The 17,354-nt window shown below is 44.6% G+C and overlaps 1 protein-coding gene across 1 annotated transcript in view; it reads left to right on the top strand.

The window, feature by feature from the left end:
* Positions 1–13,460: 13,460 nt before the first annotated feature.
* Positions 13,461–17,354, top strand: part of LOC126195638 (uncharacterized) — a 42,613-nt gene continuing 38,719 nt past the window's right edge. The window contains exon 1 of the mRNA XM_049934263.1: positions 13,461–13,787. Coding sequence (XP_049790220.1) covers positions 13,461–13,787 — 327 coding nt within the window. The remainder of the gene's footprint in view (positions 13,788–17,354) is intronic.

Here is a 17,354-nt window from a genome sequence, read left to right as displayed (position 1 = left end):
CTCCCTATTCGGACTATTCAACTCACTTTCTGAATAGATGTGCAAGATAACTACTGCTTTTGCGCGATTTTGCGTTTCCCTAACTATCCGATGGATAATCCGTTATCTGATAACAATCAAGGTTGTCAAGATCATGCAGATCTCTGTCTGTATCCTCAACTATATCTTTCATTTGCACTCGGTTTCCTATTATTTCTACTCTGTGTCCTGTGCTGCTTTGTTGCCTCTCTTTACGAACTGTACCACGAGTTAACACGAAGACAGTAGTCTATTATTTACACGTACATATGTGAAATTAATTTTTTTTAAAATAAAGAATTTCTGTATGCTAATAGAATCTACTAAATGATCAGACTGTGTCTATGGATCCTATATACATTACACTACATTCACACTGAACAGGGTCCTATCTGAACAGTCATAGTCATACAACACTACGAGAAAACAACGATGAGGAAAAAAAATAAATAAAGTGAAGGCTGAACACACGAAAAATATCTGAAAATGAGGTATTGGTTATGGCAGAGCAGATTACATGTATATTACTTGTTTCACAATTTGAAGTTAAGAATCTACTGCAAAAATGCGCAGAACTAGTGACTGTTTATTAAATTTAATTTTTGTAAGGCTATGCGCGTTGTTTACAAAAACAGTCTCTCCAAACTGGGTTGACAGAATGAAGATCTGAACTTGATCAGAAGATTCCTATTCTTGCGAAATCTTGGCACAGGTTCGCCATTATGTAACACTGGATGGCTCGTAATTTTGTTATGTTGATGTTGCGATCTCACTAGTACTCCTATAGTTGACCCACCACAGACGTTAAAAAATCATTTAACTGATTTTTACTGATTAATGCTTTTAAAAACCTATTCAGGATCAGTGGAGTAAAGACTAATCCTAGTTAACTAAGAACAGCATGACGGTTTCAAGATACTCACTACAAAAAATCAAGTAAATTCCAAAATATATTCTGTACAATTACAACAATCAGTTAATCCTACTCGTTAGCCTGCGTTTAAGATTGGCACGATACCTGACTTCTATGGAAAAATTGCACCCTGACCCCTCCATCCCGCTTACACGACAGTAAGTGTGAATTGATTAGCATTTCAACCATGTCGACCCGTGGGTTCAAAGTCAACATCGATATCGCGGCACAACACCACTCACCGGTAAAATGTACTTGCGGTTCTCATTGTCGCTACAAACCTAAGATCACGGATCAGTGTCGCTTGAGCAGACGTGCACGATACCTCGCAGACGCATGCGCGTACCGTACTGCCAAATCAGTGAGTTTGAAAGAGGGCACATTATTAGCATGAGAGAATCCGATGCATCCATCGGGGAAACTGCCGCTTGTGAGAACCAATTGTTTCGGCAGTGAAAGGGGTGTGTGCAGAATGGCCCACGAAAGGCCGTAGAACACGACGAGATGGGTCTGAAGATCGACGCCTCATTCGAATGGCGTTGCAGGACAGATCTACGTCGTCCTCGGCTATGGCGCAACAGTCAGAGTAACACATCTTACACTATCAAGGGTGACAGTCCGTCGTCGTTTACTACGGCATGGGTTACGTGCGCATCTACCAATTCTCCGTCTACTTTTGCCTAATGTGCAGAATGGTGCTTTGGTGTGTGGAACGACGAGATGAATGGCATCGAGTAAGTTTTCGGACTAATTCAGGTTCTGTTTGCTTGAAACTGATGGCCGCATTTTGGTTCGCCATAGGCAGAGGAAGCGGCGTCATAATGACTGCATTCACGCGATACATACAGCGCCAGCTCAAGACCTTATGGTGTGGGGTGCTACTGGGTACGACCACAAATAACAGTTGGTATGTGACCAGTGTGACCTACGTGAATGCGATTCTGTGATCCGTAGCTGTATCCTTTCCACACGACAGCTTTGACGCAATTTTTAGCAAGACAATGCGCGACACATGTTGATGCGTGAACACATGCCTTCTTGGTGTCAAGAGATGTCAGCCTTTTGCCCTGATCTGCAGGTCACCAGGTTTGCCACCAATCGAAAACGTGTGGGATATAGTGAGACGACGGCTGCGCACTGTCACCCAGTGCTAACCATTGGATGCCAACCACCACAGATGAACTTTGGAACCAGGTAAATGCAGCATGGATGGTTGCACCACACGACGCCATTCGCGCCTTATGAGCGTCGATGCCACCACTCACTCAACAAGTCATCAGGGCACACGGCGGAGCTTGTGCGTGCTACACATCCCTAACCGAGGTGACTGAAATGCTAATCATTTCTGCGGAACATACAGATGCACATGTCCTGTGGGTACGAACGTCCTACCTCGTTCTAAGTGCTGTGTTCTTTTACTGTTTTTTTCTCTGAATACGAGTGTACTTTTTAAAAGGCTTCCTAACTTTTAAATTTATAATCGTAGTAACTACGCTCATGATAATAAATTAAGGATAATGCTGATACATAGTGAAACAACGCTCTGGTGGGCGGTTTGCAGGTTTAAATCACCTTGGGGTATGACCATGCGGTTCATTTGACCTGCGGTCGTCGCAAGGTGGTTCTGGCAGCAGTCCACGTTCGCAGAGGTGTGTTGGTGCATGTCAGTGTACTGCGCAGCGAGTAAGTGTTCAGACGTTTCCAGACGTGCTAATGGTGACTGTGAGTCGAAAATGGCTCAAAGAACACATATTAATGACGTTAGGAGAGGTAGAATACTAGAGCGACTGGAGACTGGTCAAACACAGCAGTTCGTACACGGACCCTCTGTGTGCCACAAAGTGTGATCTCAAGATTATGGCAACGATTCCAGCAGACAGAAAAGGTGTCCAGGGGCTACAGTACGGGACGTTCACAATGTACAACACAACAAGAAGACCGATATCTCACCATCAGTGCCCGCATACGGATACGGAGTAGACTTGCTCAGGACCTTAGGGCAGCCACTGGAACAGTTGTCTCCAGACTCCAGACACACAGTCTACAGACGACTGAACAGACATGGTGTATTCGCCCGGAGACCTGCAAGATGCATTTCACTGACCCCTGCTCACAGGAGGGCTCGTAAAGCCTGGTGTCAAGAACACAGTACATGGTCATTGGAACAGTGGTCCGGTTATGTTCACGGACGAGTCCAGGTATAGTCTGAACAGTGATTCTCGCCGGGATTTTATCTGGCATTAACCAGGAACCAGATACCAACCCCTTAATGTCCTTAAAAGGGACCTGTATGGACGTCGTGGCTCTATGGTGAGATGTGGGATTACGATTGGTGCACGTAAACCCCGGCACGTCTTTGACAAAGGAACTGTGACAGGTCAGGTGTATCGGGACGTCATTTTGCACCAGTATGTCCGTCTTTTCAGGGGTGCAGTGGGTCCCACCTTCCTCCTGATGGATGATAACGCACGGCCCCACCGAACTGCCATCGTGAAGGAGTACCTTGAAACAGAAGATATGAGGCGAATGGAGTGGCATGCCTGTTCTCCAGACCTAAACCCCATCGAGCACGTCTGGGATGCTCTCGGTCGACGTATCGCTGCACGTCTTCTAACCCCTACGCCACTTCAGGAGCTCCGACAGGCACTGGTACAAGAATGGGAGGCTATTACCCAGCCGCTGCTCGACCACCTGATCCAGAGTATGCCAACCCGTTGTGCGGTGTGTGTACGTGTGCATGGTGATCATATCCCATATTGATGTCGGGGAACAGGCGCAGGAAACAGAGGCGTTTTGTAGCTCACGTGTTTCGGGATGGTTTTCTCAGATTATAGCCAATACCGTGGACTTACATATCTGTGTCGTGTGTGTTCCCTATGTGCCTATGCTATTAGCGCCAGTTTTGTGTAGTGCCACGTTGTGTGGCACCACATTCTGCAATTATCCTTAATTTATGAGCATGAGTGTAATTGCCCTTTACCAGGAACGCTTATCTTGTTATTACCAGTTGGCATTTCATATCCTGCCGAATTCGCGTCATCGTCAGTTGCTTTGCTGCGCAAACACACCAGGTCAATTTTAACGTTTCATTCCCTAATCTAATTATATCGGCATCATCTGATTTAATTCGGCTACATTCCATTAAGCTTGTTTCACATTTGTCGATCTTCATGTTACAACCTTTTTTCATGGCAGTATTAACTCCGTTCAATTCCTCTTACCGTCTCTGACACAATTACAATGTAATTAGAAAAGTGGACGGTAGAAGGGGCAGTCAAATGGAAACGAGACAGATGGACGAAATTTTTTTCTTTATTACAGTTCCAGTCTTCTATCACATTGTTTATTTGCACCCAGGTTATTAGTTTCGGTCGGTAACGGCCATCTTCAGACCTGGTTGCAAACAATACGTGTTGTGTGACACGTATCAAGCTTTTACATGTGATTGTGCAGTACAGGTGATGTTGTGGTATGTGTCACGCAACGCGATTTTACTCAGGCCAGAAATCGTCATCACTGACCGAAGTTAATAACATGGTTACAAATAAACATTGTAGTCCTAGAGTGGAATTATAATAAAAGAAAAATTCCCTAGATTCGTGGAAATATTTTCGCGACTATGTCACAACTTGTAGAGATGGAAGAATGATGAGTACACCACTTATTGTTTCAAAAGTGATCCCTATAACTGTCAATACATTTATTCCATTGTGAGACATGACTGACCATGAGTGTACCCAGGTGAGCACTTCTATGCCCGAAGCGGCCTACGGGTTGCCAATGTCGTTTCGACTACACTGCAGAAGTTTCGCTGAGAGGGGCTGAAACATCCTCCATTGACTTCCGATGTCTCCGCACGCGATTTCCATATTATTGTAGTTCTGAAGAAATACGTTCGAGACCAATGATTTGGTTCTGACGAAGAGGTGCACACCTGAGTATAGTCATTGATCCGTAGGCAACAACAAACGTTTTTCCTTGAAGGCAGTGATCTTGTCTCACTGTGAGATAAAGGTAATAGATATGGCGATTACTTTTGAAATAGCAAGTAGTTTTCTTCCTTTTTTGTTGTCTGTCTCGTTTGACTGCCCCTTATATTTATTTCATTTCACTGAACTTTAATTCAATTTCCATATTTCTCCCTGTTTTCATTTCTCACTTGATAACTTAATAACGTCACGGGAGGCTACAGGTCTGTGTCACTCGCATTTCCATTCTTATAACTGCAGTCTGGTTTCTGTACCGATAGCATATAACTTCTTGCTTCGTGTGTTTCATCCCTAGTCCGTCACTCTAAGAATATATTCCAATCATCGTTGCACAAGCTTCCTCAGAATCTACAAAAGCTTTTCTTACATCTGTTTTATAAGTTGCAGGTTCAGTATGGCCTCGTGTGTTTCTGCATTTCTCCGGAACGTAGCGGATCTCTCAGGTCGGCTGCTACTATTTGTTCTGTTCTTCTCTATATAAATCATGAAATTATTTTGCAGCTATGACGAATTAAACTGATCATCCGGTAACATTCAGACACGTCATCACCAGCTTTCAACGGAATACAAATGGAAATGAATTAAAGAGCTCAGTACTTGTCTAACAATGTGCTATCGAATATTATTAATGGAAGTGCGTAGGACTGATGACCATAGATGTTAAGTCCCGTAGTGCTCAGAGCCAATGGAAGTGCATATAAGCCGATTTGTGTTGAAAAAAGTTACCACAATACATAAAAATTATGAATGTTAATGAGACATAAAAATACTTATCTCTTTACAGAGGGCCGGCCGGTGTGGCCGTGCGGTTCTAAGCGCTTCAGTCTGGAACCGCGTGACCGCTACGGTCGCAGGTTCGAATCCTGCCTCGGGCATGGATGTGTGTGATGTCCTTAGGTTAGTTAGGTTTAAGTTGTTCTGTGTTCTAGGGGACTGATGACCACAAATGTTAAGTCCCATATTGCTCAGAGCCATTTGGACCATTTTTCTTTACAGAGGAGATTTGCGAGAATATATTTCAGACGCCACTGAAACATTATGTTGATGTAGTGCACAACCTGCACATTAAAACATTGGTTTTCGGGTGAACAGACGTACTAAAACCAAGTCTTTCGTTGATATTCCGACCTTTAGAGCACCACCAACGATTTCAAGATATTTGATGTAAATACTTTAGAATCATGGTACTGAGTGAAAGTGGCTGCGAGACAGTGCTACGATTTGTCCTTATCAGGCTACACTGTCTGCTAGTCGTATTGTGGGTGTAGAATCTACGTTCTGAATGGCCTTTTACACTTACATTTTACTGTAGATTAAAAAAAAAATTCTTGTATTATTTAGAGAAACAAACATTTTCACGCTGACTTTGTATATATCTATGTCCCCGAATATTTACGACACTAAGATTTCAATTGCTGTAAAAACTCATATAAAAGTCTCTCCCGATAACGTGCAGCAGATTCAAACGTCGCCTTTCTGTCCCAGAGTACCAAAAACGCTCTGGCGTTGATCACTTATAGTTTTTGGAGTTAGACAAAATAGTTAGAACGCCGTTAGTGTTAGAGTGTGCTCCCTGCCGCCGTTGGATAAGCAGCTGCAGCAGCAAGTCGTATACTCCTAGCTCACTCATTTGTTACATAGTTTAATTCTTAATTTCTTTGCGTATTTTTGGTACTTGCATTGTTTAATTCATAAATTTCGGGCGTATTATAGTATTTGAGAGTTGTAACATCGCGTTTTAGTACCTGAATAGTGTAAATTCGCTTAGTCATTTGTCTTCTGTTTTTGTTTTGAACGGCCAGTGTCGGTTGGTCACAGTCAGTGTGCTCCCTGCCGCCGTTGGATAAGCAGCTGCAGCAGCAAGTCGTATACTCCTAGCTCACTCATTTGTTACATAGTTTAATTCTTATCTTTGCGTGTTTTTGGTACTGGCATTGTTTAATTCATAAATTTCGGGCGTATTATAGTATTTGAGAGTTGTAGCATCGCGTTTTAGTACCTGAATAGTGCAAAATCGCGTAGTCTCCTTCCGCCGCCGAGCAGTGTGTCAGCAGTGCGCAAGTAGCAGCATTACTGCATTTACTAGGCAATCTTGTATTTTAATAACGGTTTAAATTTTGTCGATTTGTTTGCGCTCTCTGTAGATTAGTTCAGACGTTCTTTGCAAAACAGTTTTTAGCATGGATAGGGACTGCAACTGCTGTGTTCGGATGCAGGCTGAGTTGGCATCTCTTCGCTCCCAGCTTCGGGCTGTGTTGGCTTCGGTCACACAGATTGAGCCTGTTGCCAATGGGCATCACTGTGGGGGTCCAGATGGGGGTTTGTCGGGGACGGCCAGCTCGTCCCACGCATCCCCCCATCGGACTACGACTGTGGTTGCCCGGGATACTACCCGCATTGAGGCTGATCCCTCACCTGTGGTAGAGTGGGAGGTCGTCTCAAGGTGTGGCAGGGGGCGAAAGACATTCCGGAGGGCTGAACGGAAGGCCTCTCCAGTTTGTCTGACGAACCGGTTTCAGGCTCTGTCTAAGGCTGATACTGATCTTCGGCCTGACATGGCTGCTTGTCCTGTTCCAGAGGTTGCCCCTCAGTCTGCAAGATCCGGGCGGTCGCAGAGGGTGGGCTTACTGGTAGTTGGGAGCTCCAACGTCAGGCGCGTAATGGGGCCCCTTAGGGATATGGCAGAAAGAGAGGGGAAGAAAACCAATGTGCACTCCGTGTGCATACCGGGGGGAGTCATTCCAGATGTGGAAAGGGTCTTCCGGATGCCATGAATGGTACAGGGTGCACCCATCTGCAGGTGGTCGCTCATGTCGGCACCAATGACGTGTGTCGCTATGGATCGGAGGAAATCCTCTCTGGCTTCCGGCGGCTATCTGATTTGGTGAAGACTGCCAGTCTCGCTAGCGGGATGAAAGCAGAGCTCACCATCTACAGCATCGTCGACAGGACTGACTGCGGACCTTTGGTACAGAGCCGAGTGAAGAGTCTGAATCAGAGGCTGAGACGGTTCTGCGACCATGTGGGCTGCAGATTCCTCGACTTGCGCCATAGGGTGGTGGGGTTTCGGGTTCCGCTGGATAGGTCAGGAGTCCACTACACGCAGCAAGCGGCTACACGGGTAGCAGGGGTTGTGTGGCGTGGGCTGGGCGGTTTTTTAGTTTAGATGTCCTTGGGCAAGTACAGAAGGGCAACAGCCTCAACGGGTGCGGGGCAAAGTCAGGACCAAGCAATCGGTATTGTAATTGTCAACTGTCGAAACTGCGTTGGTAAAGTACCGGAACTTCAAGCGCTGATAGAAAGCACCGAAGTTGAAATCGTTATAGGTACAGAAAGCTGGCTGAAGCCAGAGATAAATTCTGCCGAAATTTTTACAAAGGTACAGACGGTGTTTAGAAAGGATAGACTGCATGCAACCGGTGGTGGAGTGTTCGTCGCTGTTAGTAGTAGTTTATCCTGTAGTGAAGTAGAAGTGGATAGTTCCTGTGAATTATTATGGGTGGAGGTTACACTCAACAACCGAGCTAGGTTAATAATTTGCTCCTTTTACCGACCTCCCGACTCAGCAGCATTAGTGGCAGAACAACTGAGAGAAAATTTGGAATACATTTCACATAAATTTTCTCAGCATGTTATAGTCTTAGGTGGAGATTTCAATTTACCAGATATAGACTGGGACACTCAGATATTTAGGACGGGTGGCAGGGACAGAGCATCGAGTGACATTATACTGAGTGCACTATCCGAAAATAACCTCGAGCAATTAAACAGAGGACCGACTCGTGGAGATAACATCTTGGACCTACTGATAACAAACAGACCCGAACTTTTGGACTCTGTAAGCGCAGAACAGGGAATCAGTGATCATAAGGCCGTTGCAGCATCCCTGAATATGGAAGTTAATAGGAATATAAAAAAGGGAGGAAGGTTTATCTGTTTAGCAAGAGTAATAGAAGGCAGATTTCAGACTACCTAACACATCAAAACGAAAATTTCCGTTCCGACACTGACAATGTTGAGGGTTTATGGAAAAAGTTCAAGGGAATCGTAAAATGCGTTTTAGACAGGTATGTGTTGAGTAAAACTGTGAGGGACGGGAAAAACCCACCGTGGTACAGCAACAAAGTTAGGAAACTACTGCGAAAGCAAAGAGAGCTTCACTCCAAGTTTAAACGCAGCCAAAACCTCTCAGACAAACAGAAGCTAAACGATGTCAAAGTTAGCCTAAGGAGGGCTATGCATGAAGCGTTCAGTGAATTCGAAAGTAAAATTCTCTATACCGACTTGACAGAAAATGCTAGGAAGTTCTGGTCTTACGTTAAATCAGTAAGTGGCTCGAAACAGCATATCCAGACACTCCGGGATGATGATGGCATTGAAACAGAGGATGACACGCGTAAAGCTGAAATACTAAACATCTTTTTCCAAAGCTGTTTCACAGAGGAAGACCGCACTGCAGTTCCTTCTCTAAATCCTCGCACAAACGAAAAAATGGCTGACATCGAAATAAGTGTCCATGGTATAGAAAAGCAACTGGAATCACTCAAGAGAGGAAAGTCCACTGGACCTGACGGGATACCAATTCGATTCTACACAGAGTACGCGAAAGAACTTGCCCCCCTTCTAACAGTTGTGTACCGCAAGTCTCTAGAGGAACGGAGGGTTCCAAATGATTGGAAAAGAGGACAGGTAGTCCCAGTCTTTAAGAAGGGTCGTCGAGCAGATGCGCAAAACTATAGACCTATATCTCTGACGTCGATCTGTTGTAGAATTTTAGAACATGTTTTTTGCTCGAGTATCATGTCGTTTTTGGAAACCCAGAATCTACTATGTAGGAATCAACATGGATTCCGGAAACAGCGATCGTGTGAGACCCAACTCGCTTTATTTGTTCATGAGACCCAGAAAATATTAGATACAGGCTCCCAGGTAGATGCTATTTTTCTTGACTTCCGGAAGGCGTTCGATACAGTTCCGCACTGTCGCCTGATAAACAAAGTAAGAGCCTACGGAATATCAGACCAGCTGCGTGGCTGGATTGAAGAGTTTTTAGGAAAAAGAACACAGCCTGTTGTTATCAATGGAGAGACGTCTACAGACGTTAAAGTAACCTCTGGCGTGCCACAGGGGAGTGTTATGGGACCATTGCTTTTCACAATATATATAAATGACCTAGTAGATAGTGTCGGAGGTTCCATGCGTCTTTTCGCGGATGATGCTGTAGTATACAGAGAAGTTGCAGCATTAGAAAATTATAGCAAAATGCAGGAAGATCTGCAGCGGATAGGCACTTGATGCAGGAAGTGGCAACTGTCCTTTAAGATAGACAAATGTAATGTATTGCGAATACATAGAAAGAAGGATCCTTTATTGTACGATTATATGATAGCGGAACAAACACTGGTAGCAGTTACTTCTGTAAAATATCTGGGAGTATGCGTGCGGAACGATTTGAAGGGGAATGATCATATAAAATTAATTGTTGGTAAGGCGGGTACCAGGTTGAGATTCATTGGGAGAGTGCTTAGAAAATGTAGTCCATCAACAAAGGAGGTGGCTTACAAAACACTCGTTCGACCTATACTTGAGTATTGCTCAACAGTGTGGGATCCGTACCAGATCGGGTTGACGGAGGAGATAGAGAAGATCCAAAGAAGAGCGGCGCGTTTCGTCACAGGGTTATTTGGTAACCGTGATAGCGTTACGGAGATGTTTAATAAACTCAAGTGGCAGACTCTGCAAGGGAGGCGCTTTGCATCGCAGTGTAGCTTGCTCGCCAGGTTTAGAGAGGGTGCATTTCTGGATGAGGTATCGAATATATTGCTTCCCGCTACTTATACCTCCCGTGGAGATCACGAATGTAAAATTAGAGAGATTAGAGCGCGCACGGAGGCTTTCAGACAGTCGTTCTTCCCGCGAACCATTCGCGACTGGAACAGGAAAGGGAGGTAATGACAGTGGCACGTAAAGTGCCTTCCGCCACACACCGTTTGGTGGCTTGCGGAGTATAAATGTAGATGTAGATGTAGTTGCAGCGTTCATACACGACTGAGGACAATGCGTCACCAAGACTAATCGATCATCTTTCTTAATTGACAAATGTCAAATGACCAGTACTAAATAATCATTTATGATATCTAACAATGATATTTACTGATATTCTGAAAAGATTTCCCCTACACATTGTCGACACAGTATAGGAAGGAATCGATCTACATAATATTTGTGCGACTACAATAAGCAAGGTTTTCGGACAAAAACTTCCTAGTAACTACTATCCAGTTATCTACATTTGTCAGCATGTCAGGTTACTCTACCGGCCATGAGTGCAATTGTACCTATTACTCGTCTTCAATTAAGGCTTGTACTTGCCTTCCTACTTGCGATTGGGCACTTCCCTGTTTAAATACGCCATACGGAGTTGCTCGAACCAGGGTAGGACACTGAGCAAACAAAAAAAAAAAAAAAAAAATCTCTCTTAGTGTGATGTACTTAATATTACTCTCCACATTGTGTGTTACATCAAACTTCCATTCGAACCATCTCATTCGGTCAGCGGTTATGAGACGGCATCGAGCCCTCGATTAGTCTACAATGAATTGCATAGCTGGTGCTGCTCACAAGAGTCGAGCCAAATTGTGGAAGAAGCTGAACGACCTCTTGCAAACATTGGGATAAGTTGGTCATCTTAAGACCCGTTTGCATTCACTCACATGCTCGTAGGACATGTCTTAAGACACCAAGAAGTAAATGTCATTGAACTAAAGGGAGCTGTAGAGTGTAATATTTAGGGAAAGACGGAGACTGCAATACACCCAATAACTAACTGATGACGTTAGGTGCAAGTGCTACTCCGAGATGGTGCCGCAAGAGAGCTATCATGTTTCGACTTTGGTTGACCGCTCTTCACATGACACAAATGAGTGCACTGGTAGTCCCATATGAGCAACATATCTTTTCGGTTTTTATTAGCGCTTCGGTTTGTATTACATATTTCTGTCATATCATTCAAATTAGAATGGATTTTGGGCCATTCTCTCTTGGTGTTGTACTTTTCTCTAATGTTTGGTTGCATAGGATCACTCCTGAAAGTTGAATTACAGTTTTCAGATACTGAAATACAGGGTGGGGCAAATAAAAGTGGCCTGTAGAATAGAACTCCAGGGTACAAACTAGCACAGCATTGCAGATGTTGAGAAAATGACCACCATTCATCTTCTGGTATTTTTGGGCCATGGTCAGCAAGTTGTTGGAGGCGGATCGAATCTGGACTGCTCGAATTGATGCTCTTTCATCCGAAATGTTCTGCTGCAGTTTTAAAGACTATAAGGGTTGTTGCGATACATCTTAGACTTGAAGGTTCCCCACACAAGGTAATGGCACACTGACAGACCAGGTGACCTTAGTGGCCAGCTAGGGTCGTGACTGTACCGACCTCTGTTAACCACTCAGTCAGGCGTAAAGACTAGGGTCGTGACTATACTGACCTCTGTTAACCACTCTGCCAGGCGTAAAGCTCGTGTAAATGTGCTCCAAGGTTCGCCTGGCTGTATGGGCAGTCGGTAAATCCTGTTGGACGCAACTGTGCGTCTTTTCCTCCTGCGTTAATGCTGCCACAAATGGTTTCAAAATGTTGGGAATGCAACGTGCTGAAGTCAGCGTCTGATGAAATAAGGTGGGACCAATAATGCCGCGAACAGACCCCATCTTTCTGATCATGCAATGGTGTTTCGTTAGAAGTTAAGAGAGTTATGCACTGCCCAGAACTTGTGATCCTTTGAGTCAACGTAACCACTAAGGTGAAACCAGACTTCCTCAGACGTATAGAACAGATCCACGTAAAAGTCATTCATTGTTATCTCAGTGAAATAGCCACTCACAAAACAGGACGTGGTGAGGAGCATCTACTGGTTTTAATGCATGAACAACAGACCATAGGTCGGGATTCATGTGCAGGTCCAGGTGAAGTATTCGTCTGTATGATCGACGTGATCAATCTGTCTCTTGAGACTGGCGTCACTTTGATTGGATAGGACTCTGACGCATTTTCTGATGGAGTGCCCTCACTTTTTCTGGTGTGCGGGCATGTTTTCGAATGTTTTTTGACTTGTTCAGAACATATTTCCCGGCGCCAGTTTACACTAACTGCTGCACGACACTCTTTGCCGGCACTTTGAAACTATTAAGCTTCTCAGCCAACAACTGACTACACCGTTTCCACGACTTCGTGTCATGTAACTATCCACAACGAACAACCGCTGTTCCCCTGTGATTACTATCTACCCCTTTGTACTGCTCCGCTCACAGTGACACAGTGCGCACTACGCTCTGAAACGATATGGTTCGCATGGTGGCGTACATGTGATGTGAACGTCGCGGGGTTTGGTTACATGCACACGTTCACGTTCAGTCGTATCCACTTCCCAGGGCCACTTTTATTTGTCCAACCCTGTGCTATATCTTTTGGGCCAGATATTAGTGATGCAAATGACACTGCCCGTACCTCTTCTGCCTACAGGAGGTCCTGGGTTCCGAGCATCATGGAGCCTACAGAGTCGATAGCCACAGCTGCAGAGCAGGCAACCAGCCTGGACTACCTGCTCTGGCTGATGCACTGGACGGGTGCGATGCGTCATCCCCGGGCCGGGCCGTGGTCCTGCCGCATCTCCAGCCTGCTCAGATTTCTCGCAGTGGCTGCAGTTTCTTATGCCAACGGCTGCGACGTGGTTTCAGTCTGCCGCGAAGGAATAAGTGATTTCGATCGTTTCACTATAACACTGAGTGTGTTTGAAACCGGGAATACGTGGGTATACCGTCGCTGCCATGTCGCATGGCGTGAGCGTAGCTTCCAGAAACTTGCTCGACAGGTAAGTTGTAGCACTAAAGGTGGGGTGCGTTCTGTATGTTGTATTTGGGTGAACATTACTGTCACTAAATTCTGTGCTTGCGCATGTCGCATCACGAATAGTTTTTCCTGGTATTAAGTGCCGGCTCGCCAACGTTGGTGCGTAGACTGAGAATGGTACTTTTCGAACCGTTCGAAATGCCTTTGTGGCCAATCGAATTCTTTTGTTGTGCACTTTATCCAAGCGAATACCTTGTGATATGGAAGAATCGTGCGGAATGTATCCATAGTGACAACTGACAGGCACGAACTGCTTATATACACGGTGGGGAAATTAAAACAGGCTACCCTAAATATATTCAGAATGAGTAAATACATCGAAGGGTGGTTTACCCCATTTTATAGAGGATGATATGGCAAATGTCCCGACTTTCGCAAGTAATTTTTATCGCTTACAGTCGTCCGTCCCCGGTAGCTGAGTGGCGCCGGCACGGTAGGTTCAAATGGCTCTGAGCACTATGGGACTTAACATCTGTGGTCATCAGTCCCCTAGAACTTAGAACTACTTAAACCTAACTAACCTAAGGACATCACACACATCCATGCCCGAGGCAGGATTCGAACCTGCGACCGTAGCAGTCGCGCGGTTCCGAACTGCCGGCACGGTAGCTCAGCGCGTTCGGTCAGAGAGCTAGTTGGCCTCTGTAACGGAAAAAAGTGGTCAGCTCGACAGAATATCAATCTTCAGGGCCCAGGTTTGATTCCAAGCTGGGTCGGAGAATTTCTCCGCTCAGCGACTGGGTGTCGTGTTGTCCTCATCATCATCGTTTCATCCCCATCAACACACAAGTCGCCGAAGTGGCGTCAAATCGAAAGACTTGCACCCGGCCAACGGTCTACCCGACGGGAGGCCTTAGTCAGACGACACACACACACACGAACACACACACACACACACGAACACACACACACACACACACACACATCGTTTATAGTCGCCGAATTACGAAACCAACATTTTTTTCTAATAGAACTATATTTTTTCTGTGGCATCTAAGCCATCGTAAAAGACATAACATGTATGATGAGAAGCATCAAGATAACTGCGCCGCAAACCACTGTCCCATCGTCAGGAGAAGAGGTTCTGCAGCTACATGGCGATGACTTTCAAAACTGGTTACATTTCGCTGGACGTTATCTACGGAAAGCGTGATGTGATGCGACATAGCCATACAGAATTTTGTTTAAGGAAGAAGCATCGCTTACAAACCGCGACCATCTAAATCTTCGCGATTCTCATCTGCATCGTGGGTCCAAGTTTTATTCATGGGAATCTAAATACATATAAGTATCTGGGGGATCCTAAGTGACACTGCTGCAGCACTTACTGGAAGGCATCCAGTTATATATAAGCCAATCAATGTCATACTGACGGGTTTCCCCTCATTCTGCACATGTAATGACAAACCTCCTAAAGAAAACATTTGGAGATCACTGGAACGGTCGTTCAGGAAACGCAAAGTGGTCTGCACGCTTACCATACTTTCATCTTCGGCGAAAAGTAAAACATTAGATCAAATAGCAAAAAGACCGATGACTCCCGATGGCATGAAATGCCTAATAACACGGACCTGTACTGCCATTAAGTATAGATAGAATTCTGCGTGCAGTATTGTTTTCCAGGATCACTTTACGGACCGAGCGAGGTGGCGCAGTGGTCAGATACTGGACTCGCATTCGGGAGGAAGACGGTTCAATCCCGCGTCCGGCCATCCTGATTTAGGTTTTCCGTGATTTCCCTAAATCACTCCAGGCAAATGCCGGGTTGGTTCCTCTGAAAGGGCACGGCCGAATTCCTTCCCCATCCTTCCCTAATCCGATGAGACCGATGACCTCGCACTCTGGTCTCCTTCCCCGAAACCAACCAACCAATCACTTTACGGCGTGTAGCAATCCACTTGATATGACATACGTGATAAACACACGAACCATACTTGAGTTACGTGTTTACTTACATTTGGTGTAATGCAATAGATATTTGTGGAAGCTCTTCTCCTGGTCGTGGTTCATTGTTTTACGGCGTGTTATCTTGATACTGTTTGGTCAAGTCCCATACACGTTATTTCGGTGAAGATCTCTTAGATTCTTCTTTCATATGCCACAAAAAGAGTATTCAGCGTGTTCGGAAAATCCCTTTAGAAACTTCTAGGTTTTTTAGATGGGTGCGTTACATAATAATTTAAGTAGGAAACGGTGTTCGGAAACGTACCGTTTCCCTTCTACGACGGTTTCAATTTAGATGTTTAACTCATCCTCATACGCTTGAGGAATTGAATTAGGCTTTATTGAAGAAAAACCCTGAATTCACTTCCATAATTTTTTATAATGACACTTATTTTTTTAGCCCACAATTTATGACAGCACCATCTTTTCAAAAGTCTGCTTTAAAGATAACAGTGTAAAGAACTTACAGGTAAAAATAAGCCTTCTAATTTGTTCGTATTTTGAGTAATCTGCACCTGTGATGTACATAAATAATTAGCATGGTTTATTTCACTTGCAACAAAAAATAAAATGAAAAAAGTGTGATTGCTAAAGCTGTGGTTCATACATAATACTGTTCCCAAAAGACATCTTAGAAGATAGTAAGCATTATACGAGCTAAAAAATTTTATTCTTTGAGCTACACTGTTTAGAAGAAAATTTTTTTTCAAGATTTCCTCTGGTAGTCATGGACGAGTCCCCTTAAGCACATTTGTTTGCATTGAAACTTGAACATTACCTATTTACATTACTCCAAAGCGAAAAAGAACCCATCATACGGTACGTATAGAACAGTAGTGATGCATTACATCAGTGGCGACCACCTACGGTGCTACAGACATGGTACCTACGAAGCATATTCCGGCACATACATTCCACTTGCTGTTTCTTCAGTTTCTAGTGCAGCGGCCAGAACTAGTACCAGCAGATTTTCCTGTCTCTACAGGAGTCTCGTAAATTAAACTTAAGTGACATCATGTGACCCTCTGACGTGGTACACGTCATCCTGTCTACCCTACTGCACACCAGAGCAAGCAAGCAACTCTGAGATTTTTCTCTTTACCTCAGCAGGCGTTGACGAAGTGACTCTGGTGCAGAACGAAAAAAGTACTTTTCCGGTCATCGGATCCTAATCAAAATGTTATGTACTCATTCCCCTCTAAAGGTTCTAGAAATATGTAACGGGAATTTCCGAACACCCTCAATTGTTACATTAAAATAAAAGGAACACAAAGCCAGTGTCGCAATTAGGTGACTATGAACGATAAAAATTACTTCCGAATTTAAGGAAATTCTCCATTTTATCCACGAAAACTTGAAAAAATTCGCACTGCGATATATTTATTCATTCTGGATGTATTTAGAGTGCACTGCCTTAGCTTCCTCACCATGTGTATATAGCATGTCAAGTAAAAAGTGCCGCGCGGGATTAGCCGAGCGGTCTGTGGCGCTGCAGTCATGGACTGTGCGGCTGGTCCCGGCGGAGGTTCGAGTCCTCCCTCGGGCATGGGTGTGTGTTTGTCCTTAGGTTAATTTAGGTTAAGTA

This window comes from Schistocerca nitens, chromosome 7, assembly GCF_023898315.1.
Source record: "Schistocerca nitens isolate TAMUIC-IGC-003100 chromosome 7, iqSchNite1.1, whole genome shotgun sequence".
Taxonomy (NCBI): Eukaryota; Metazoa; Arthropoda; class Insecta; order Orthoptera; family Acrididae; genus Schistocerca; species Schistocerca nitens.
The sequence above is the reverse complement of the archived record's forward strand: the minus strand, read 5'-3'. Positions and strand labels throughout refer to the sequence as shown.